The 25,519-nt window shown below is 35.8% G+C and overlaps 3 protein-coding genes across 4 annotated transcripts in view; 1 reads left to right on the forward strand and 2 right to left on the reverse strand.

Moving 5' to 3' along the window:
* The window catches only part of LOC121369353 (structural maintenance of chromosomes protein 4-like), a 33,579-nt gene extending 23,520 nt beyond the window's left edge, over positions 1–10,059 (reverse strand). The window contains exons 1-8 of the mRNA XM_041494382.1: positions 10,015–10,059; positions 7,967–8,065; positions 6,006–6,148; positions 5,426–5,620; positions 4,592–4,771; positions 2,538–2,702; positions 1,397–1,524; positions 605–745 (exon numbers count right to left, since the gene is read on the reverse strand). Of these exons, the coding sequence (XP_041350316.1) occupies positions 605–745; positions 1,397–1,524; positions 2,538–2,702; positions 4,592–4,771; positions 5,426–5,620; positions 6,006–6,148; positions 7,967–8,045 (1,031 nt within the window). The 5' untranslated portion in view covers positions 8,046–8,065; positions 10,015–10,059. The remainder of the gene's footprint in view (positions 1–604; positions 746–1,396; positions 1,525–2,537; positions 2,703–4,591; positions 4,772–5,425; positions 5,621–6,005; positions 6,149–7,966; positions 8,066–10,014) is intronic.
* A 6,274-nt stretch (positions 10,060–16,333) lies between these two features.
* On the reverse strand, positions 16,334–16,918 carry LOC121368608. The gene has a single exon (XM_041493349.1). The coding sequence runs from the start codon at positions 16,916–16,918 to the stop codon at positions 16,334–16,336; it is 585 nt and encodes a 194-aa protein (XP_041349283.1).
* A 2,617-nt stretch (positions 16,919–19,535) lies between these two features.
* Positions 19,536–25,519, forward strand: part of LOC121369360 (serine/threonine-protein kinase 25-like) — a 101,818-nt gene continuing 95,834 nt past the window's right edge. For both annotated transcript variants that reach the window (XM_041494405.1, XM_041494425.1), the window contains exon 1: positions 19,536–19,815. Coding sequence is in view for 1 of the 2 variants with exons in the window: in XM_041494425.1 (XP_041350359.1) it covers positions 19,795–19,815 (21 nt within the window). In the remaining variant the exon portion in view is untranslated. The remainder of the gene's footprint in view (positions 19,816–25,519) is intronic.

A 25,519-nucleotide genomic window follows, 5' to 3' on the forward strand; every position in this document is an offset into this window, starting at 1 on the left:
CGTAACAAGACATTCTCACTTGTCCTCCACTTTAAGTAGCAACAACGTAACAAGACATTCTCACTTGTCCTCCACTTTAAGTAGCAACAAGGTAACAAGACATTCTCACTTGTCCTCCACTTTAAGTAGCAACAAGGTAACAAGACATTCTCACTTGTCCTCCACTTTAAGTAGCAACAACGTAACAAGACATTCTCACTTGTCCTCCACTTTAAGTAGCAACAACGTAACAAGACATTCTCACTTGTCCTCCACTTTAAGTAGCAACAACGTAACAAGACATTCTCACTTGTCCTCCCCTGTAAGTAGCAACAACGTAACAAGACATTCTCACTTGTCCTCCACTTTAAGTAGCAACAACGTAACAAGACATTCTCACTTGTCCTCCACTTTAAGTAGCAACAACGTAACAAGACATTCTCACTTGTCCTCCACTTTAAGTAGCAACAACGTAACAAGACATTCTCACTTGTCCTCCCCTGTAAGTAGCAACAACGTAACAAGACATTCTCACTTGTCCTCCACTTTAAGTAGCAACAACGTAACAAGACATTCTCACTTGTCCTCCACTTTAAGTAGCAACAACGTAACAAGACATTCTCACTTGTATATCTCCTTGTTTTCTTTAGCTTTTTCCTTCTTGGCATCAGTGATGATTTTTATTTTCTCATTAGCTTCCTTCATGCTTTCATTAACTTTGTCAAACTCAACTTTGGCTTTTTCTTCATTTTCCATTCCCTCAGCACTTTAAAAACACAAAAACATAAATAAATAAAGACAGTCTCATCAAATGTACTTGTTATAGTATTTCTGAGTTGAAGGAATAATTTTTGATAATTTTTGTATTTATTTGTTACAAAAGTTACTGCTTTAGTAATGCTGTGGGCAACCTAAAAATTGCATAGGTGAGTATTTTTGCCAATAGGTAAAACAAAAATGAAAATTGTCATAAGTAACAAATTGCTCAGTTTAAGTCCTGTAAAGTGTACTCTTGCATGTTAGCTGGGTGGTTTTACTTTACTTTTTGCAGAATATAACTAATTTGTAAAGATGTACATTTATGTAGATTCTCCAAATTCTCCTAAAAAAAATCTATTCATCTCCATTCAATACACATCAACGTAACTGTATTTAATATTCAATATACAACTTAACTCTGTATGTCATATTCAATACACAACTTAACTCTGTATTTAATATTCAATACACAACTTCACTCTGTATTTAATATTCAATACACAACTTAACTCTGTAGTTGATATTCAATACACGACAACTTAACTCTGTATTTAATATTAAATACACAACAACTTAACTCTGTATTTAATATTAAATACACAACTTAACTCTGTATTTAATATTGAATACACAACTCGTCTGTGTATTTGACTCTTACATGTATTTCTGGTAGAGCTTGCTCTTCACAATGCAGATGTCGTTCTCGAGAATCAGATACTGAAGAGCCTCGTCCTTTGGCCCCTCCAACGCATCCTTGTCCTTCTCAACAGCCTTCACTCGATTCAGCTAAACACACAAACACGATGGCACAGGAAACTAAATACACTTTGTCAAAGGTATAAACACTTTATTGCTTATAAAAACAGGCCATAGGATTTCAAATTTCATGGGATAAACTTTTTCGGTTCCATGCCTTGTGATCATGTGAACCGATTGGAAATTGTTTATAAAAAATAATAATATATATTTTATTTTCGTTAAATAGCCGTACTCGATATAATAATTGTAGGAATGAAATTTGTGCAGATTTTACCGACACTGTATCAGAAACGACCGTTTAGAACATGGTTTACATGCTCTCAACTCAAAATGAAATGGGTTACATGAAATATATGTGGTAAACTTACATTTATAAAATACTATAAATTCGTTACTCACATTTTTAATTCTGAGATGCCTGCTAATATGTACATACTTTCAAGAATATTAAAATTATCAAGTACATTTCTTATAATTCCAAGTACATAAAATAATATACAGTGAATAATATAATTTATATAAAAAAACTAAGGCTCTAGATGGGTATCTGCACAATTTGGGACTCCATTTGTGTCCAATCTTAAAATTTACTTTTGACAACCATATCTGTCAAAACTCCTGGATCCATTAATTATTGATTAAACAACAGCAGGCCTAAATTACTACAAACCAAACAAAGACATGTTTTATTTAACAACTCACTGAACACATTTTATTTTACGGTTATATGGTGTCAAACATATGGTTACGGACCACACAGATATTGAGAGAGGAAACCCGCTGTCGCCACTTCATGGGCTACTCTTTCCGATTAGTAGCAAGGGATCTTTTATATGCACCATCCCACAGACAGGGTAGTATATACCACGGCCTTTGATATACCAGTCGTGGTGCACTGGCTGGAATGAGAAACAGCCCAATGAGCCCACCGACGGGGATCGATCCCCCACCGACCGCGCATCAAGCGAACGCTGTACCAATGGGCTACACCCCGCCCCCACAAACCAAACAAGTCTTAAAGGTAGTATGATTACAGATACCTTTTCCACTCGAAATTCACTGAGTGTCTCCACACGTTTTCCAAGTACGTCGATCGGCTCTTTAAACCTGTTACTGCCGATAATGTCTTCGAGAAACTCCAGCATTCCGTCCTCATGTTCTGTCAAGGCTTTTGGTTTCATCATGGCAATCTGCTCAACTTCACCCTACATCATGAGAAAGACAAACAAAGTACTGTCAGTAGTCAACTATTACCAATTAGTCGGTAAAATCCCATTTGCGACAGTAACACCAGCATTGTAATGAATGAATCAGGGCTCAATATTTACCTTTAAGTTCACGTGAACTGCCAATCGGTTTATGTGGTAAACATTTACATTCTAAAATTAAATGTAACAAAATTCAAGATTATCAGAACTTTATTCACTAAGAAAACATATATTGTGTTACCTAGGTGAAAAACACGTGAACAGAGGTCCGGTTACCCATGATTTTGAAATATTGTCCTTTGTGAATGTTTAACAACACCCAAGCATGAAAAATACATCAGCTATTGGGTGTCAAACTTTGAAAAATGCATCAATGATACATTTGTAAGAATGAATCTGAGGTAGTAAACATGTTTTACAGAAACCGATAATATGTCATCTATTAAAGTAAATCTGTGACAGTAAAACCAGCAATCACTGTCGAAAAAAAAAAAAAATACTTTATTAACATCCACAAATGGTCTTGAAAATAACAAAATAGTTATTCCCTAATTATTGTTCATCAATCTGTTCAATCTAATAATTTTTACAGTACCAAATATTTTGCAGGGTTCACTCTGGGAAAGCAGAAAATTTCACCAAATTATTTACACCACTTTAAAAATTTCAAAAACCCTATTTATTTTCCACCAAAACATCCATAATTATATGCAATTTTTTCAACTTTTTTTTTTACCAATTTGGTTTTTTTTTTGGAATTGGCAAATTTGGTGAGTTGCAGAGCTAGCCCTGTTTTATAAAAAGACATAAATTTGTCATTGTCAAAAAACACTGTATTATCCATATGGGTCAACATAACAGTTAATAATAATCATACGAAGCACACGTGTAATAACAAGTGTGATGACATAGTTTTGTCATTGTAAAAAAACACTCTGTATTATCCATATGGGTCAACATAACAGTTAATAATAATCATACGAAGCACACGTGTAATAACAAGTGTAAAGACATAAATTTGTCATTGTAAAAAAACACTGTATTATCCATATGGGTCAACATAACAGTTAATAATAATCAAACGAAGCACACGTGTAATAACAAGTGTAAAGACATAAATTTGTCACTGTAAAAAAACACTGTATTATCCATATGGGTCAACATAACAGTTAATAATAATCATACGAAGCACACGTGTAATAACAAGTGTAAAGACATAAATTTGTCATTGTAAAAAAACACTGTATTATCCATATGGGTCAACATAACAGTTAATAATAATCATACGAAGCACACGTGTAATAACAAGTGTAAAGACATAAATTTGTCACTGTAAAAAAACACTGTATTATCCATATGGGTCAACATAACAGTTAATAATAATCATACGAAGCACACGTGTAATAACAAGTGTAATGACATAAATTTGTCATTGTAAAAAAACACTGTATTATCCATATGGGTCAACATAACAGTTAATAATAATCATACGAAGCACACGTGTAATAACAAGTGTGATGACGTAGTTTTGGGAAGCGACGTCATAACATGACGTTTCTTCTCCAGTCCTAGCTCAGACTGTGTATTTGAAATATGACTTCAGTTCGTCCTCCTTCTAGTTGTGGCTGAAACATTTTAAGTTGGGTCTTGTTATTCATAAAGAAAACAATAATACTAATATGGATAATAAAGAAATTATTACACTCGCATGCGAGTCGTACTGATTTTACTAAACTTGTGTCAGGATTCATGTATTACCCTCACTCTAGCTTGGGCAATACAAAATTCCTGACACTCATTTCGTAAAATCAGTATGACACACAAGCTCGTATAATAATCGTTATGTATTTTTCATTTGGATTTTGGTATTAAAAAATCTTACTTACTTGCAAAATAAGAAACCTGTTGTGATCGAGGTCAATGCCAAATCCGCGGAGTAGTTTTGCGACTTCTTTGTACGAGCTCTTCTTCCCGTCCACCGAGTAGTGGGAGGAGCTGTCTTTGTACGCTGTGCGGGAAACTACCACCTTTGAATTCGGCACAATCGTAAACTCATCGTCACCAGGCTAAAATCAAAACACACTTGCAGAACAAAAACCCCTACAATTGCCCATGGCAATCGGCAACGCTATGGAGTTAATAATTCTCCACGGCACCTTTTTTGTCTTGGGACTATGTTCAGGGTTTTTTTTCAATGACATTTTCTTTATGGCAGGGATTGGAACAATAATAATACCTCTGACCTCACTCTCGCTCTCCATGACTCCCCTGAGTCTAGTTCAGGGAGACTAATTTTTAGCTCCCCTTAGTATGTGAATATATATAGTATCAACATGGTGATATTTTAAATGGCTCCCCATAATCTAATTTAGGGTAGTAATTAACCAGACTGCTCAGTTTCTTCATGTTTAGGTAAAGGTAAAGTTAAAACCATGAAAAATACAGCCAACAGTATCACATACAGTGAAATTAATTTTCATTAAATTTTTAAAAGATTAATATAAAATGATTTGAAGTTTTAAGTCTTTAAAATACATACAAACAATACAATATAGTATCATAAGACTTTGAAAATTTGATGTTTCAACACTAAAATAATTTTATCTGTGACTCATTTTATTCTCCAACATATAGAATTTAATATGCATTAGCCATTTATTATTCTAGTTGGTAATTACAGAATATAGAATATACATGAAAATATAAAAAGGCATACAAACCCCAGTGTCTATGATCATCTGGAAATGAACTGCGACCGAGCAAAATGAAATGTCTTTGTGGTTTTGACTGTTGTGAATCAAGACACTGATTTTTTTGGATCTAATTTTGTTGGCTCGGTAACCAAACACAAACAACATGGAGTCTATAACATTGGACTTGCCACTTCCATTTGGGCCAACAATAGACGTAAAACTCTGAAAAACAAAATTAAAAAGTCAGGGTTAATCATCAAAATTTAACTTCAAGCCCATGACACTGAATTTGAAAAGTAAAGTATTCTTTAACAAAAAACTTGAGATTTTTATTTTTTTTAACTTTAAAAATTACATGATATTAACTTTATTTGTCAGTAACTTTGGTTTTACTTCAAATTTGGGTAGGATGGGTGGGTCAGACACAATGTTTGTATTAATTTTGTAAAAATTAATATCCAATATTTTTGACATACTAATTTAATGTGCCACTTTAATTAAATTTGAACAGCAAAAAAGTCAAGACTGTTAACATAAAAAGAATTCATAATCCAAGCAACATATAAATCTTTATAAGAATATAATGCAAACATTACTTTTTATTTACCTTATGAAATGGTCCAAGAGTCTGTACCCCAGCATAAGACTTGAAATTTTCATTCACAATATGTGAAATCATTAGACGTGGCCCATTTATGTCATATGTGGCCACAGATTCGGGTGCTGAAGGTATCTCAATCTCTCCATAATCTGAAGAGAAAAAAGGAAGGTGAAAATATGTGTAACTTAAGATCACAATTGAATACATATGTACAAATAGAAAAAGAAGGAAAGTTAGGTTTCATTTTCAATCTAACTTGATTTGCATGCTAATAATCCATAATGATTTGAAACATTATATAGAAAAAATAATTTATAATCAGTTTCTAAATTCAAATACCTCACATTAATCAAAATTCAGGAACTCTTTTGAAATGGATTTAAAGTAATGGAATGGTTAATTCAGCACAACATGACATTTGGTCTAAGAGTATTGCTGGTAGAGAGGAAAAACATTTAAATACATACATGTTTTTAAAATTTCAATTAAGTAGCGACATTTGCTAGTGTATTAAAAATGGATTAGCAACTACTATAACATTTTAAAAGTGTGTAATGATTTCTGAACAAAATGTTCCCTGGATCAGCCATCGAAATAAGTCGAGAATGGTCAATGAGGTACCAGGAGGTTACCACATGCTAAGAAAATTAAGAATGATACACAATTTGTTTCACATGACAAAAAAAAAAAAACACCTAACTACATGTACAGTGAAACCCCTCTATACCGGATATCCATGGGACTATGTAAAATGTCCAGTTATCACAGGTGTCCAGTTTTAAGGGGTCTGCATTTACTTCACTACCTTCCGTTCTACATTAAATAGCGAAAGTGATAAAGTGTTTCAAAACAACAAGAACAACAATGATGTGTGGAAAACAAATTGCATTTATGTGGCATTCAGCTTATCAAACTTGCATGAGTTATTAAACCGCCGTTTATTTCCGCTAATGTTATTTTCAAACTCTGCCTTATAAACCTTTTGTTTCTTTATGATGTCTCCAACTGTTGATTTTCCGATACTAAACTTTTCATTCAAAGTTCTTAACATTGGTTTAGGTATACTTTTGAAACTGTTAATTATTTTAAGTTTATCATCGAGTGATAGTTCAACACAGCGACGTTTAGCTGGACCGTGAAAATCAATATGAAACTAAAACATTACTAACATCTGTTCAACAATGAAAAGCCAACGTTACTTTTGTGTCCTCTTTATTTCGCTAAATAAACGCTTTTAAAAGAACAACAAATTCACACAGCAGGAAGACAGTGAATTAAATTTATTGTTAGTTTTGTCGATCTTTGAAGCAAGTCATGAGACACGTTTGTGAATGAACATATATAGACCGTAAATCACATTCGTAACTTAATAAAAACACCTAACCCAAACCCAAACTTAATCTATCTTAACCAAAATTACAACACAATGCATACATGTGTTAATTAAATATCACAGCTGGTGATGCCAAACCGTGCCTACTTAGCAGTGTGTAACAGTGATTACATTGATAACAGCAAACCTGAGCATACGCATATTACGTGTTCGCAGACAGGTAATCTGGCTGGAGTGATATTAGGAGCAATAAGTGGCACCATATTGATTGATATCGGTTTGATCATCCAGTTTTCATGGGAAGCTTTACACTAAATTGAAACATTAGGACCAAATTGTTTGTCCAGTTTAGAGGGGTTTCCAGTTTTAGAGAGGTACAATTTAGTGTTAAAAGTTGTATAAAGCATGGGAACGTGGAGAACGTCTGATTTTATAGGGATTCCAGTTTAGAGGGGGTCCTGTGTTGAGGGGTTTCACTGTATATATATATCCTGGTGTTAATGGGAATTGTAAAGTTGATAATATGTCGTTTTCAGGCCTGCAATTTATGTGTTACCCGACACCATGGATGCTTACTTCGATGCCTGCTGGACTAACACTTAAGTTTTCTTTTGACAGGACCAAATATTCAAACCTTTAATGTTAAAAGCTCTGGTGGCTGCAGGTGTCATGGGTGGCGCTACATCCATCTCTTCTTCCCCACTGACTGGCATTTTTGGTTTGTTACCTCAGTCTAAAAAATAATATTTTGAAACATTACCATCCAGTGTTTCTGCTAGAAATAAATTATGGGTATGGCACTATGTTATTGAATGCAACCAGTCAACAGGGGCTATGGGGAGCCTTCTCCACAAAGAAAATGGGTTACATTTAGGGTTAGGCTTAAGAAAATCATACAATAATGATAAGAGTCATTAATTTTGTCAAAATGTTAACTTAAAAAAATAATAATTTGGGTATGGCGCCATACCCATTTTACCCTATGGCAGAAACCCTGCCATCAATGAATTGATGTATCATGCAGTTTTTATTAATAGGTAATAAGTTGTAATTTCCAGTAGTTACTGCTGAGCACTGTCATGCCGTCTACTTTTCATGCTTAGTTAAATATAACTCATTGAGTTTCCTACCCGTATTTATATTTTAAATACTTTTAGCACAAAGAGTTTTGCCCATTTCGTGTATTAAAAATTAAAGTTTGTTTCAATTAACGATATGACTAGAGCACATTGATTTTTTAATCATCGGCTATTGGATATAAAACATTTGGTAATTTTGTCATAAGTCTTAGAGAGGAAACCTGCTACATTTCTCCATTAGTTACAAGGGATCTTTTATATGTACTATCTCACAAACAGGATAGCACACACCACAGCCTTTGATATACCAGTAGTGGTCCAATGGCTGGAAACAAAATAGCCAAACCCACTGACAGGGATCGACCCTAGACCGACTGTGCATCAGGCAAGCACTTTACCACTGAGCTATGTCCAGCCCCTTTGAAGTATTGAATGTGTGTGTTGATACTGAATTATGAAATATAAACACTGAGATTACGAAGGTGTTTTTTTGTTGTTGTTTTTAAAAGCTGAAATTTTCATAATAAATCACGGAGCAGTTATAGAATCTGTCCGCCACTAATCCTTCTGTAAAAAGAGGGATTTTTTGGTGGGGATTCTTAAAAAAAGTGGGGCATGGGTTTTTGCGGGGGGAAAAGAAAGAATTTTTTTTTTTTTATTTAGAAAAATAAAAAATATGGACATCAAGACTTATAGGGGGGGCCAGCCCCCCCCCCCAGCCCCCCCAGCCCCCCTTGCTAACCCTAATCACTCTGTAGCCGTGTAGGCTATCAACACTCCTCTGTAACAATCGACCGACAAAGTTCCTAAATTAAAATAAAGTAAAACAGAAAATCACTCGACCCTATGTTCCTAAAACAAACTAAACCCTAACCGTTCCTGAAATAAAACACAAAATAACGCAAAGTTCCTAAAATAAAATAAAATAGAAATTAATATTGGCTTTATTTTAGTAATCGTCAGAGTAGTTAAAATTATCGAAAATTACATATTCGTTATTTAATGCATAGTAAATGGTTGTACTTAGGTGGCGGACATATTCTATAACCGTACCTAAATCACAAACATCCTTAATTTCATTAGGTTTTTAATTGTTATGTTTGTTTTCTAATGCACAGTTCCCATGTTTAACATCCAATTTGTCATGCTGTTTGTTGTTCTTTTGTTAACGTTTGCTTCATATTTTGCATTTACTTAAATTACTATGATTTAGTGATTTACCAATCCCTGGCAATGGTCCAGTCCAATCAATGAATCATGGACCAATCATGTCCAATGGTAAATATTAAAATAAACATCTTATAAGTTATAGGGGAACTGGAGGAACTCTTGTCATTTGATATCACACACATTATAATATACCCATGAGACAATCCTGCTACAATGCTACTGAGGCCTAATCGTGTCAAACGTAGCTTTCAGTTTTAAATCGCCTTTAATCGGTCGAGGACACTGACAGGCTATATTTTGAATTTGAAGTAATATTTTATGAGAAAAATACAAGTCATGAAGTGGGTTACGTTATCAGTTACAGCTACGCACAATATAACTATAAAATGTTCACTAAGGAAGTAGTAATTTGAATTTATATTGCAAAAATTACCTTCTTCTTCTTGAATCTGGCGCTTAAATTTCAAACTGAGATCCGTCAAATTGATACGAAATCGAAACCAACCAGTCTAGCATAAAAATACGTTGCAGCTAAAACTCGTATACTCTGCCATGAAAGATATAGCCTAAAAGACAAACATTTAGCCTACGTTTTTATTTAGAAAATATATATGTAGAGCTCCATCTACAGTCCGTCCCACGGGGAACGCCTTTATTCATAATATGGAAGTTATTACAAGTCATTTATTTCTGAGCCGATTGATTTGTAAATTGCACACAAAAAATAGTGGGTCTTTTGTTTTTTCAAAAACACTTACTTTTCTTCTTACGTCAAACCAAAAAAAAGAAGAAATTTTATAGAATGATGGGATGGACTATAGGATGTTAACTCAGAACATTTAAAACACCTGGCTGCTAATAAAACAAACTTGTGAGCGGGGTAAAAAAAAACCAGGGCAGGTCGGGGTCTGTGCCTTCTCTCCAACCTAACATTTAAAACTTTGGGTTTGGTGTGTCCATATTTGAATATCAATAATAAAAAATCTAAATTTATGAAACAGACAACCTTTGATCACTGACAACCATATTGTTTGAAGGAAATTCAAATTCTATGTTGGTAAATAGACGAGCCAAAAATATATAAAATAATAATAATAAGGTAGGTTTGCTTGCTTGCTCATATCTCTTTCCGTGCTTATATCCAATTAAGGTTCAAGTACGCTCTCCTGGATACACAAGTCAGCTATTTGGACAGACTGCCCAGAACAGAGGGTTAGTCGTTAGATATTAGTGGTTAGTGAGAGAGAAGTCGGTGTAGTGGTTTTACACCTATCCATTGCATGAGTCGTTAAAACTCGTTCTGGGTGGGAGCCGGTACCGGGCAGCGAACCCAGTAGCTACCAGTCTGATGGCTTAACCACGACACCACCGAGGCCGGTAAGGTGGGCTAACGACGAAGCCGCTGATGGTCCATCGTTGGTTTATCGACAGAATGCTATAATTTGGGAGGTGGCGGGGGGGGGGGGGGGGGGGGGGGTAATAACAACAACAAAAAAACACCCCAACCTTCACAACAACCAACGAAATGTTTTTGGTTAGTGTTGGGAATCACTTAGAATTTAATAATGATGATAGAATAATAATTCTATAAAAAAATGTTTTATCCCACTGCCCTTTTTCCTTTCTCACCTTTGACTTCCAACGCAACTCCTATCTTTCCTCCTATATTTAAACTTCCTTTGCTGTCCACTTCCACATCCGTGTCCTTGTCTCCCCAACCGCGACATGTGCTTGTCTCTTGTGGCACACCTGCCATTACCCTTCAGTTTTTATCTATAGGTTTAGTCTGACCACTTCAGGGTGTTTAGTAGTTACTTCAGGTGTTGTTAAGAGGCACTTGTTACCACCTACTATACTCCACTACTACCGGCAGTCGGTCAGACCAGTTTTATTAGCGGCAGAGGACGAGGATGCCAGGTGGGTGCAGGTAAGTAATGGTGGTTCATGTCTACTTACAGAGCGTTCTGTTTGTATTGGTTAACGAATGAATTAATCACCGGCTTTTGGTAATTTTGGTATTTCCCACAGTATTCAGAGGAAACACCAGGCCTGTAGGAACGATTTTGGAAGTGTGTGTGTGGGGGGGGGGGGGGGGGGGGCACTGACGGACCGGGTACAAACTCTATATCAGATTTTGGTTAAAATGGCAAACATTAATGTGATAACAAAAAGGCTCACAAGTGTCCCCCGGATCCTGAACACTACGAGGTTTCGTTAACAGGAAGGGTTATTTTATATGCATGTCCTACTTTCACATAGACACGATAGCACATACCACGTACGGCCTTTGATATACCAATTGTATGGCACTGGTTGGGATAACAACAGGAAGTTATACAGGAACGTTCATGTAGCCTAATACATCAACATTTTAAATTATGGTTGTTTGGTGTTTAATTTAACAAATGCTTTGATTTGTTTAGGTTTTCTTAATGGACATTTTATCTAAAGGCTGAAACTCCACTGCTCAAAGCCCTTTTTTTCTTTTCTTTTTTTATGTATTTGCCAGAAAGCATGACTCGACCCCCCTCCCCCCTAGAAAGAATAAACGTCGATCACTACACTGCACAATTTCATAATTTTTTGCACACATCCCCTCCCCCCCCCCCCCCCCAAGGTCTTTGATATATCAACCTTGGGGCACTGCTAGTACATATAATATATATATATATATATATATATAACTAATAAAAAAACCAACCAACCAAACAAACAACCTCCGAGGCCATCAAAAGGGATCGATCCTAAAACACATCAAACCTACGATGAAGAAGGATTAAAGAAATGGTTTATTTAACGACGTACTCAAAACATTTTATTTACGGTTATATGGCGTCGGACATATGGAATATTTTTATTATTTAAGCATTGAGAACAGTTAATCCAATCACATTTGGTGCATATAAGACGCCACACTCCGCATTGGATTCGCTATGCTGGCTTTTCCAAGTTAAAAATAAACCCAGTATTTTGAAAGTGGGACACTTTTGACGGGCTTCTATAGAGTGTGTGCGATGACGTCACAGTTTCTGTGTACGCAAGTCCCGGCAGCCATTTTGGAGGACAAACAAAAGAAGTATTATCATTGTTAGTGTTCAGCGAAGTAGAAAATTGATGTTATTATGTCTAAACAACTAAAATCATTACCCGTGCCTAAACCAGGTTATGTTGGTACACTGGATAGTCTATCTAGAGACCGATATTTAAGCAAAATAAGTATTATTAATAATGTCGATCCATATGAAGTGACGAAACTCGAGTGGTCCAACAGTGAGAAAAACTTTCCGAGTGTTTTGTATCCAGACATTGTAAATTACTTGATATTTACAAAAAGTTTTTATACTATGGACGACATGAAGGCATGGAAAAGTTTAGATGCTTTTAACCAGCTGACCTCTGGATGGATTAGTGACGTTGCAGTCTGCATTAAGAATGGATTTCACATTGTTCGAGCGAAGGTAGGTCACGTGTTCATATAATATATATATACTATAGAGATATACCAGGGCTTTAAGTGTCACTAATTTGGGGACTTTGTTTAAGCATAAGAAGGACTTTTTGGTGCAGTAATTATTAAGTTAATATTTTAGTAGGGCTTGAGGTCAGCATGTTTGTACTTAATTTTGGCATACGATATGTATTTGTACTTCACTTCAGTGCAATCAAAAGCCCTGTACATACTACTACTATAAGTACGGAAAAATATCCGCCCGGTCCCCCCTAACCCTAACCCCAACCCCTAACCCTAACTAATAATAATAATGGAGGGGACCAGGCGGATATTATACCATTTATTGATTAAACAAACCAATACATTGTTATATATACATGTATGAACCTTGACTTAGAAGAAATGCTGTTTGCTGTAATTTATTAAGAATTTACTTATCAGATATATAACTATAACCAATATAACTTAAACATGTGGTAAATGATTGTAATATTTTTTATTGCTACTAATAACATACTTTTTATTGAAGTTATAAAGTAAAATTATCAATACAAATTATTTCAGGTGTTACATTCGCAAAGACTGAGAGAAAAGCCTTTGCAACCCTGGGTCATTGCGGAGAAGAATGGCATGGTCTGCACAACACACTGTGATTGTATGGCAGGGTTAGGTGAGGCTTGCACACACATTGCAACACTACTGTTTGCAATTGATGCAACTGTGAAGATCAGAGATTCGAAGACTGTCACCCAAGAGCCGGCCTATTGGCTTTTACCGTCTGCACTGAAAGACATAAAGTATCGACCAGTCGGCGAGATTGACTTCACATCAGCCCAGACCAAACGCTTGAATTTGGACCATTCAATTGCAACTGGGACGCCTGTTGCATGTCGTATTCGCCAGCCTAAGGAAATACCTGCTCCAAGTGCTAACAGATTGGACAAGTTCCTGCAGGGACTTAGTATTGGTAGGGTAAAACCTGCTGTCTTATCAGTTATAGAACCGTTCAATGATCACTTCATTCCTCAACAGGCTCAAAATATTTTTCCAGATGTTCTTTCTGACATGTGCCAAGAAGAACTTTATATGCAACCGTATAACATCATTTTGCAAAAATGTACTTCAGTTAACATCAGTGCTACAAGGGAGCAGATTGAAGCCACAGAAATGGCAACTAGGGGTCAATCAAATTCCCGACTGTGGCAGCGTTATCGAGCGGGGCGCATAACTGCATCAAAATTCCGAAAGGTTTGTAAAACTGATCCTTCACAGCCATCTCCCAGCTTGATTAAGGATATTTGCTATCCCCGAGAAAAAAAATGTAAATACACCAGCAACACGATGGGGTCTGTTAAAGGAAAGAAAAGCAAAGGAGCAGTACTTGGAGCTGATGAAAATGAAACATGTCAACTTCAAGATGAGAGATTCTGGTTTTGTCATTAGTGAGGAGCACCCACAGATTGGAGCATCACCCGATGGATGTGTCACCTGTGACTGTTGTGGTGATGGTTGCTTAGAAATAAAATGCCCGTATCTCATCAGAGACAGAGATCTTCAAAATGTTAAATCTGAAGAAATGTGTTTGGTTTTAATGAGGAAGGTAAATGGATGTTGGACAGAAAACATGAATACTTTTACCAAGTTCAGTGTCAGCTGTTTGTTTGTGGACGAACGTATGGAGACTTTTATCTCTGGACAACCAAATCCTATCACTGCGAAAGGATTTACAAAGAGGAGACATTCTGGCCAGATACTACACAAGCAGTTCTATTCATTTTTCAAGTTGGAATTCTGCCAGAGTTGCTTGCGAAATATTATTCACGGATGCCTCTACTTGACCACACAAATCAGCAAAAGAAAGCAAGCCCTCAAGCTGAGATTGCCGAAGTGTGGTGTTTCTGCAAAAAGGAAGAATTTGGAGACATGGTTGCTTGCGACGGTCAGAACTGCCCCATTCATTGGTTCCACTATGGGTGTGTAGGTATATTGACAGAACCTAAAGGCAAGTGGTACTGCCCTGAATGCAGAAAAGACAGGAGGAAATCAAGAATGGTGAAGCGATAATGAACAAGGAGAAAATCATGAATGATAAAGGGATAACAGAAATAACATTATTAAACTGAAATGTTAACATTAATAACATTATATGTGGACAAAAACCAAAACATGTCTGTAGTTTTCCATTAATATGGAAATCCAAGCTACACTGAAGAGTCCTGGAGGGACGAAACATGTTTTAACTTATGTAGTGGCAAAGTATTCACTGTAGCTGTTTTGACATAGTGTTGAAATAACCCATATGCTAGACACAAATTGGCCATTGAACATTTAAAAAGTTTACTTATAAGTAAGGTCAGGACACTTGGGTCACACAAAACTGATGATGTGCAGTATGAACAATTAACTGATAGAAACATGTAGATAGATGACCAATGTACATACTATATGTATTAAATTCCAAACTACTAAACATTTAAATATACACATGTATTTCATTTATTGATATTCATGAATAAAGTATAACTGACCATTTGTTAATCTGGAGAAAATAAATTATACAAATTTAAACACAAAAATGCTAAATTTGTAGTAAAGTTTTATTTAGTTGACTGAGGTATGTAGTGTCCTGTCTATGGGAAAGTTCACATAAAATATTTTATTTTAACAATACCGTACATCAATGCCAGTATAATCACAAGTAAAATGTGTTGAGAGTATTGTTAATAAAACAATCCCCCCCCCCCCCCCTCCCATTGGTGTTAAAGAGAAAAAATGAGCTATATATATAGCTGAACAATGGGGAGTCATTTGGATTAGAATATCATGTTTCTTTCCCAAGTGTGCCACATTTTTTTTTTTAGTCTGTGGCTCATACATGTACTAATAGATGTTCTCACCATATTATTTCAGTTAACTCGATAGAACACTTGTGTGTCTTTAACAGAGAAACATGTTTCGTCCCTCCAGGACTCATCAGTGTAGCTTGGATTTCAATATTAATGAAAAAACTACAGACATGTTTTGGTTTTGTCCACATTTAATTTCTAAATACTGTCTCACTGCTGATAACTAGAGTTATAGCCTCAATATTTGTAATATGCTTTTTTTTTATAAAGATGTTCAGGATAGGTTTTGTGGAGTACAACATGTACATTTAGGTCACACATCTTGTTGCTTCACATACATGTAAACATTTGTTAACTGTTATAGCAGAAATGTACATGTACACCAAATAAGTATGGCTGCAGTTGAATAGGTTTTTGCAGGATTCCAAATTGTGGTAAGCAGTTGTCAAGTGTTTTTAATCAGATGGAACAATCGGCCCATTCAAATTAATTAAAGCACAGCAAACAACAGCAATTTTGTCGACAGTGGTAACATCTTTACCATCCTTGACAATCAAATAATCTATTGGAAGAGTTTCAGCAAGTAAAGTGTATTTCTGCCTCAACAATCCAATAACACGCTCTACATGAATTCGAAGATGGGCAATTTTACGTGATTTTTCCAGTTCCAATGCAGGCATCTGAGTTTTCCCTTTAGTGAATGCGGGCATTTTTATAGTTGCCATCATAAGTCCAACACTATCAGCGATGTCGAAATCTCTGTCAGCTAAAATAACATCACCAGGCAGAAGTTTATTGAGAAATCCACAGTGTTCAGTCAAGAACTTATCACTGACTCGACCACCCCAGGCTCTTGAAATGAAGGAAACTGTTCCCTGTGGTGTAATTCCAATAAGAAATTTAACAGTATTGTGGTGCTTGTATGTTGACCAAGTAAGGGCCCTTGCCTCCAGATTGGAAGGTGTGTCAATGAAAACCTCAAAACAGTCTATTATGACAACAACTTTAGATTCTAAGTAACGACGGAATTCCATAGGCATTGTCTTCTTCAATTCATCACGTCCTGGCCAATTGATAAGTGGTTGAAGCATAACATGTAAAATATCAATTGTATTTAAAAAGGTTCTTGAGACTGTTGTCTTATCAATATTAAAAATAAACCCTAAAAGTACATTTGTAACATTTAACCTAAGTTTCATCAGTGTAAGCAATAGCTGTTGAAATCCAGATAATGCTGATCTGGGTGTGACATTTTGATGTATTGAAATGTATTCCAGAAGTTGCATTAGAATGTGATGAGTTGGCAGTCCAGTCATAAAGTTAACTTTCTCATCATTGCCTTTCAACCCTTCTTCAGTTAGTTTCATGGAAGCCAAACTCACATTTCAAATCAATATTTTCAACTGTGAGTCTTCTCATTTCCTCTTCCATTGACACAAGTTGATCACCAGTAGTTGATGTTTTGGCTTTCCTTTGTAGTGGTGTCGTCAGATGGTTCAACTTCGGTGGACTGGTCTTCAACTATCACGTCTTGGAGAGATAGTAGGACTGAGCTGCTTCAGTCCTTTTCCGTTTTGTGGTGCGGCCAATGATCCGTTCATGTCGAGAAGAATTTTCTTTTCCTGTGGTCAATTTAAATTTATCATGACCAAGATGTAATGTTGGTGCCCAATCTGGATTAGTCTTGTCATAAAGGGCTGAAGGTTTACCTGCATAACACAAGAGAATTATAACTTAAAATGATAAAACAAATTTAATATATTAATATCTACATCAAAAAGCAATACAAGGCCTATTACAATCACTTACTGTAAAAAAAATAATTAATTTATATTAATTTTAATCAAATGTTAATAAGTATAAAAAAAACTAGTGTGCATGCGAGTTTATGTAGTATGAATTGTAAAATACCAGTGCAAATGATATAAATAATAAACAACTTTGTTTGGACAGGTTTTAAATGTGGTTTTTTGTTTTTTTATTATTATTTTTAATTATTTACTAAATGTCTTTATTTACTAGGCCTACATTTTACTACTAAATCTTGTAAATCTAAATGTCAACATTTCATACAATGTATGCACCCCAATATTATAATGCAAGCTCTCCCAGAGAGAGAGAGAGAGAGAAGATAGAGATAGATAGAGAGAGAGAGAGAAGAGGGAGAGAGAAGATAGAGAGAGGGATAGAGAGAGAGAGACACACACAGACATATACTGACATAGTTTGGATTAGGTAGAAATTAATAAAATGTTAACTCACCATTTATAAAATGCAAAGAACAGATGCGAAAATATGGGTAACTTGATGGTTTTATATCGACCCGTCCAATGTTCGAAAGCCACACTCGTCTCCGTTCGTCTGACAATTCGTGGGTCTGTTCTCCTTGTGACAAACGAACTGTTGGAAGTCTGAAGAAGGAAAATGCACAGTCTCTGCCCGCACGGTTTCCGCAACCAAAAACCCCACAGAATTTTACCATTTTAAGTATATTACAAAACAACAACAACGTATACAACAATGCACAAAGCTTGTGCTCAAAGCTTGTCCTCCAAAATGGCGGATCGCAAAAGTGGTGACGTCACGCGCACTGGCCCTATTGACGTCAAATACGGCTAAAAATAGCACGGTTTAGCTACTGTTGCATTACAAAATGGCGAGAATTGGTCGAAGTGCGTAGTAAGCATTTGACGATATGCGTTAATGGCAACAACTCGCGAGTGAATTAAAAGTGCATTTATGCTTGTATTTGAACTTAGAACTTGATTTTATAAGACTGAAACCAGAGATGGCAGCTTTAAGGACCACGCAGATATTGATGGAGGAAATCCCGCGCTGTTGCCACTTCATGGGCTACTCGTTTCGATTAGCAGCAAGGGATCTTTTAATATGCACCATCCCACAGACAGGATAGCACGTACGGCATTTGATGTACCAGTCGTGGTGCACTGGCAGGAGCGATAAATAGCCAAATGAGCCCATTAACGGGGATCGATCCCTAGCTCACCGCGCACCAAGCGAGCGCTTTACCACTGGGCCAAACTTACGATGAATGCTAAAACCTAGCCACAGTTTCATCAAAACCTAAGAATGATATGCACACTTGAAGCGTAATGCGACAGTTACAATATTCACATCACCTTTTATTTTGAACTACGTTATTAACAAAATGTAAGCATATTTACTATGAATATAAATTATTATAATAAATGTTTGTTTTTATCAAATTTATGTAACTATAAATAAAAAATAAATAATAATAATTTTGTGTTAGGACTGTATCCAAAATGTTATCGTTACGTTGGCAAAAACTAAAGTTATTCACGCATCCCATCCACGCCCGACATACACTTATACTCTTGACAAATACTATTTTACCTATAAGTTCAAGGGTCACATACCTGTCAATTTTAAAAGGTGAAGAAAGTTACCTCACCTTCGGGTCAGAGGCAATGAGGCAGATCATTGTAAAAATGCGCGCAAGGTGCTTGTTGGTATAGGAATTATTTTAAATGTCTGCAATTATATATTAGTTATGCAGTCATTATTTGATACACTTTACGTCTTGTTTTCTTTATTTCACTATAATAATCTATTGTAAATATAATCTATATGTTTGAAATGGAATTGAATGAAGAACTATGTTGTGCGTGTGAACACAAGTTATAAGTAGGGCACACCCTTGAAACAAGATGGCGGCAGTCATTCGATGTGGACAAGTGGTCATAAAACATGGAACAGAACATAAAAGTGATGGAATTTAAGTTCTGGAACCCAGCATAGCCAATGGTTCAATTACAGCAACAATTTGTTAGCAAACTTTCCTTTCATACAGACAAAAACAATCATTTGTTTTCTTTTATTTCTAAAGTTTTTACCTTGAATCTTGAAGTAATTTGAGAAATCCTGTTACGGAATGAAAATGGCAGTACAACAGGTGAGAATAAATTTATGTTAAAACGTGCCTAGTATTCATAGACAGCATAAATCAATATTGTCAATGTGTTTTTACCGAATAACACATAGTTACCGATCTGTGGTATTCAGGGACATACCGTAGAGTCTACCTGTGAAAGGTTTGTTGACAGTGATGATGTTTATTTTGGGTCAAATGTGTCTTATATGCTTTTGCTTTACAGAAAATATGGACTGGTGTTGTGGGTATGACACTAGTTAGTATATGTTCTTTAGTTCGTTGGTATCAAACCAACAAATGTGTAGTTGTACTAGTTTCCATTTTATGGGAGTTGTGATGCATCATAAATTTGACACATTCTCAAGATTCTGTTTCAAGTGTTACAAAACAGACCACAACAAAATACATGTAACACTAACCAGGAACATGCTACCAAATTGTCAGGGGTGACCGTGCCAAAGTAAAGTCCTTCCAAATTGTCTTTGACAAGACCTATTTCATCCTAAGTGCATGCTTTTGTTTAGAATATATTTAGCAATACGTCATGTGTACAACACAAAACTAAAAGGGGCATGTATATATATTGCATGAAAAAGTGAAAAAAACATTCGGATCATTCATACCATAGCTTACCAGTGTTCGAAACTAGCATTTGTCCATTTGTCCTGACAAGTGAAAATCTGCTCAGACAAACAAAATGTACTTTGGTGGTTGTCCAGTGGACAAGTTAAAATGTTCAATGAAGTTTCATTTTGAGCAATAAAAAACACCGTCCTTGTACTTGAATACTTGAATAAAACAAACTATTTATTTCTAGACAAGTCGATTTCTAGATGTGTTTGTCCGGTGGACTGCAGGGGACAATATTTCGAAATCTGAGGGAACCGGAAGTCGGTTCACGTGGTTTTTACCTAGGTAACCAATTGTTCGGTTACGTGAATAATATTTGCGAAACCCGTGGGTTACCCGATCGGTTACCTCAAAATTACGTTGAAATTATATTTTAAATACATAGTTTTTAGCTGAAACATAAAGTTAAAACAAATACAAAAGAAAACATTTTACAAATAAAAATGTTTTTAATGCTTGCTAAAGTTAACAATATTATAAAAGAACTGAATATCAGCCCCAGTACTGAAACAAAATACAGGGTCGTAGCCAGAAATTTTCTCAGCATTACGCATGCCAAAGGCCTTCCCCTGTGAACATTTTGAAAATCAGGACGCCTGTAGATGCAATCTGAGCCTTTACGGAGGCATTTTTTAAATAATTTTTTTGTAATCTTTTTTAGAGTCAATTTTAAAAGGATATTTTAGAGAACCATCACAGACAGCCTCGACCTATTCCCGGATGTAGTTTTTACATAACGCACATGTGTACTGTGCGTAACGGGCGCTACGCCTTTGAAATATATACATAATCATTCAGTGTTTCTGCCAGAAAGAAATGTTTGGGTATGGAGCTATGGAATTGAATGCAACCACATGCAGTCATCATGGGGTATGGGGGGCCTCCCCCAGAGAGAAAATGGGTTACGTTTAGGGTTATGGTTGAGGAAATCATACAGTAATGATAAGAGTAATTAATTTTGTCAAAATATTACCTTAAAAAAATAAAATATGCCACAAAAATTTGGGTATGGCGCCATACCCGTTTTACCCTCTTGCAAAAACCCCGTCATTTGGAGGGAATCCCTTTTGCGTTGGCTATGCTACTTTCACTTTATCGATGGTACTTCTATACTACAGAGACGTTCCCATGGCTGTTAACTGTCCGTCGTGAGACGGATTTCCGTTGTCAGAGAAATTGTGGAAATTATTTTTTCAGTCAGTTTTTTTTAATATTTTTTAAATGAGAATCCCTTCGGCCGTTTTCGGTTTCCGTAATGTCAACCCGATCGCTTCGGACGTTTTCTTTGCCCCACTGACCCCCTTTAGGGACCCATCCCAGGGTATAAACTACTATACATTTTGGGGCCGGTGAACAGCCCCATTCCCCTAACGTAAATTCCCAATCCAATATCAAACTTTTCCCCAATTAGACCCTTCAACCCAACAGTTTCCCAATAAAGATTCCCAAAGTTGCTCTTATCGTGGACACTTGAACTCATAAAAATGTTTACAAATTTAGCTAATTGTATATATTTTTTAAAAATTACATCGAAAAAGTTTCGTTTTGGTTTTCCGATCGATTATGAACACGTGACGAACAACTCTGACCTGGATATGCAAATTAGGTGTATCCTGTTTTGATACAGTCTGTTGTATTGTAGTTTTTAGTGATAATGCCTACATTGTCTGATATAATATATTTTTGGTAGAAGAATATAACTTTTTGTTTTAATCCATCCATTTGCGTTAACACATATTTGGGATTTACGGACGTAGAAAGTAAAAGTATTGACTTAATGTGCATCCTGCACTACCATTTGCTGTGCTATTTTAAGCAGACCATCTTATTTTGTAAAAAGGTGTGTACATATATGTTTCGTACTTTTTTTCTTCAGATATTTTATTATTATTTAAAAAAAAATTAAAATCATGTTTGGTACGGTTTTTGTAATTAAACCCCCCTAAAAAAAAACGTTACTACAGTAGTAGTAAATTAAGTGAAAAAAACCACCCTAATTTAAATGTGCTACTCACTCCCTTTGAAGTAATGGCCGTACCCGATGTCACACCATGTGACGAACAGCACGTGCGAGTTTGAACATTGTTACAATGTAATAGTTCCGCTGGGAGATTATTAGATTGCGTATTATAGATATTGAGACTTAATAAAATTGATCCGGTGAACAATTAACATTTACCGACCAGCGGTATGTTACTTCTTTATTATTTACGATTGAATAATGGGGTCATTCGAGAACTACTCAACGTGCACTAAGGAGAGTTGGAATTATGGGATGTGTGACAAAACGTAATGGGGGGGGGGGGGGGGGGGGGGTGTTGTTATTGTGCAACGTAATGTTAATTAATAAAGTATACAACCGGTCATTGCCGTTTTATTTTAACATATATGTATTACTAAAGACCCCAAAGTAAAATATGACATGGTCGCAAAACGTTACACGAGCGAGAAGGGTATTAAAACTGCAAGATTTTGCGTTACGTATTGTTAAATGGACACAAAGATCAACAGAGGACTATTCAACGTTACCGTAATGCAGTATCAGACATTGGCTTTTACCCCAATTTTTAACGACCATAATGAATTTGCGATAAGACTACAGCGACCCGATGTAAATGTATTTGAATATTTGATTTGCCGTCCATTAGCTGGCGGTCAAGCCTAAATAAATAATATCAAGTAATAATGCAAACTTTAAAAAAAATGTCCGTAGCTTGTTGAAAGAACACCCCAGCAAATGTCAGCCTAATAGGACTATTTTTTATTAATATAGGTTCACTGCAGGACCCATGTTTTTGTCCAATAAAAAATAAAATAACGGTTTGGGTTGGGAGAAATACATGTTTAAAGTGGACTACAATTGTCATGTAAAACACTACCATTTTGAATGGTGATATAATCATGGCACTGACATCTGCCATCTAAACCCCCAACCAGGGCAATGCCCTGTACCTTGAAATTTCAGTCACAACATTTTACTTTTGTTAACAGCCATGCGTTCCAAATGTTTGGGTTTTTTAAAGCTCATTATGCGATGTTTTTGGATTCCTGTTTTTAACATATGCAAAATTATAGCCAATCTAATATTATATCTACATATATACCTTTAAGAGATAAAATAGCAGTAGATAATTTAGCCGTCCCTACCGGTCTGAACACATTTCTTTAAACTTTTTTAAAAGTTTAGACTGGTCGCAAGTTACAACTGTTGCAATATAATGTTGTTTACTGGTTTTCTGCGCATCAAGTATCTAAAATTCAGCCTAAAACATCTGGCGGAATACTAGTACTAGTAGTAGTATGTCTGGATGAATAAACATCCTCTAATCGTGAAGTTTTAATTTCTGAACGTTTACAGGTCATGACGTAACCAGTTTGCGGTTTGCGTAAATTTAATTTTGTGTAACCGACACGCGAACAGAACGGCGGTTCGCGTGAAATATTATGCCCTGGACTGGTGAAAAATTCTGCTTATTTATCACTGCCTACTGGACAAACAGTTAGTTGGGACAGGTATGAAAATCATTCCATAGTTTTATAAATGTGCAGGGGGTGCAGAAAGTACTCTCCCGCACGCCAAATGTGAAGAAAATTTCTGACAGACAAGTTAAAAATTGCAGCTATCAGTCCTGATGGGCGATTTGTCTTTTTATGAATGACTGTAATTGAATCCACAGATCCAAATTAGCCATTCCAAAATTCCAAACCATTTAAACAAATAATTCAGAATTATGACGAAATACACAACAATACATGTACCACATTGGGAATACACAACATCAGAGTTCCGAAATACACTAGTGCGACATCTGATCACAGAAACGGGTTATAGCGAAAACGATGCTGTGCCAAAACTTACCCCAAACGAAAACGGAACCAAATTGGACACCGCGAAATCCAGCATTGGCTGAAACAGCACCATAATTTAAGGCTATATGGCTAAAACAGTACCAAAATCATGGCAAGTTGTGAACTATATCTTCAATATAACAACAGAGCTCTATATTAATCATTTCTTACTTCGTTTTATTTTTATGTCTATATAGGGCAAATATAAGTATTAAAAGCTAGCTAGATGTCGGTCAACTGCAGACAGTTGTAATCAACCTGCCACTGCAACAAACATTTCTTTAGTTATCTTCAAATTGCAGTCCACATGTGTTTACAGAAAACATTCTTTGTTTACATTATTCAACATTTAATAATGGATGTTCTGACCAGACATTTGCGTCCCAACACCGTTTTCGCAAATTGGGAATTGGGAAACTGATTAACGTGCACATTCAAAGCAAGCTGTTGTAGCGCACACCTGTCCTGGGCACAGGTACTGGCCTCAGCCGGTTCCTCCATTCAGGACTTGCGCAAATAAATTAAAATGTCATTATAGCTGCATTTTTTTCTTGTTTTAAATGGTACCGTTTTCGTCAATACATTTGAGGTGCAAATCCATTTTTCAGATTAGCCAATTGTTAATGTTAATACAAAGTGATCCGAAGTTAGAAACTTTAATTTTATACTATATCAGTTGATGTCAGTGCAGTTGTTAATTTCAAGCCTTGGATTTTGGTGATTTTTTTTTTTTTTTTTTGATTTTGTAAGATCATAAACATGATTTTTTAGAGATATCTGGTGATTCCATTAGAGCTTGGAGATACTGAAATTTCATATTTCTTCGGTATTGGTATTTTGGGGGTGATTTACATCGGTACAGTATTCAGTATTGATACAATACCAATATCGAGCAGTATATTTGGTATACTCTGCTTTAAATGCATGCCCGAATTAAGTCGCACCTGCTAATTTCATTTAAGTGAAATTAAATTCCATCCACAAAGTCCTCATCTCTCTTCTTTTCAGCTATTTTGCGTTTGTTAGATATATTGTTATTGCTTTACTGAATGGCGGATAGCATTTTTCAATACCAAAATTTCGGAATCTTGAAATTTGGTTGGTGCGGTAAATCGGTATTGACATGATACCTATACCGATACCATCCCAAAATCTGGAATTTTGCTGAGGCACAGAATCATGCTAAATTTGCAGCTTGTATAACATTTCTCCACATAGCTCATTGGCAGTTTCTGAGAATTCATAA

This window comes from Gigantopelta aegis, chromosome 1, assembly GCF_016097555.1.
Source record: "Gigantopelta aegis isolate Gae_Host chromosome 1, Gae_host_genome, whole genome shotgun sequence".
NCBI classification, from domain to species: Eukaryota; Metazoa; Mollusca; class Gastropoda; order Neomphalida; family Peltospiridae; genus Gigantopelta; species Gigantopelta aegis.

Excerpts from the sequence above, each read along its gene's own strand:
- LOC121368608 (XM_041493349.1), bottom strand. The coding sequence starts at position 16,918 with ATGCCTATGGAATTCCGTCGTTACTTAGAATCTAAAGTTGTTGTCATA.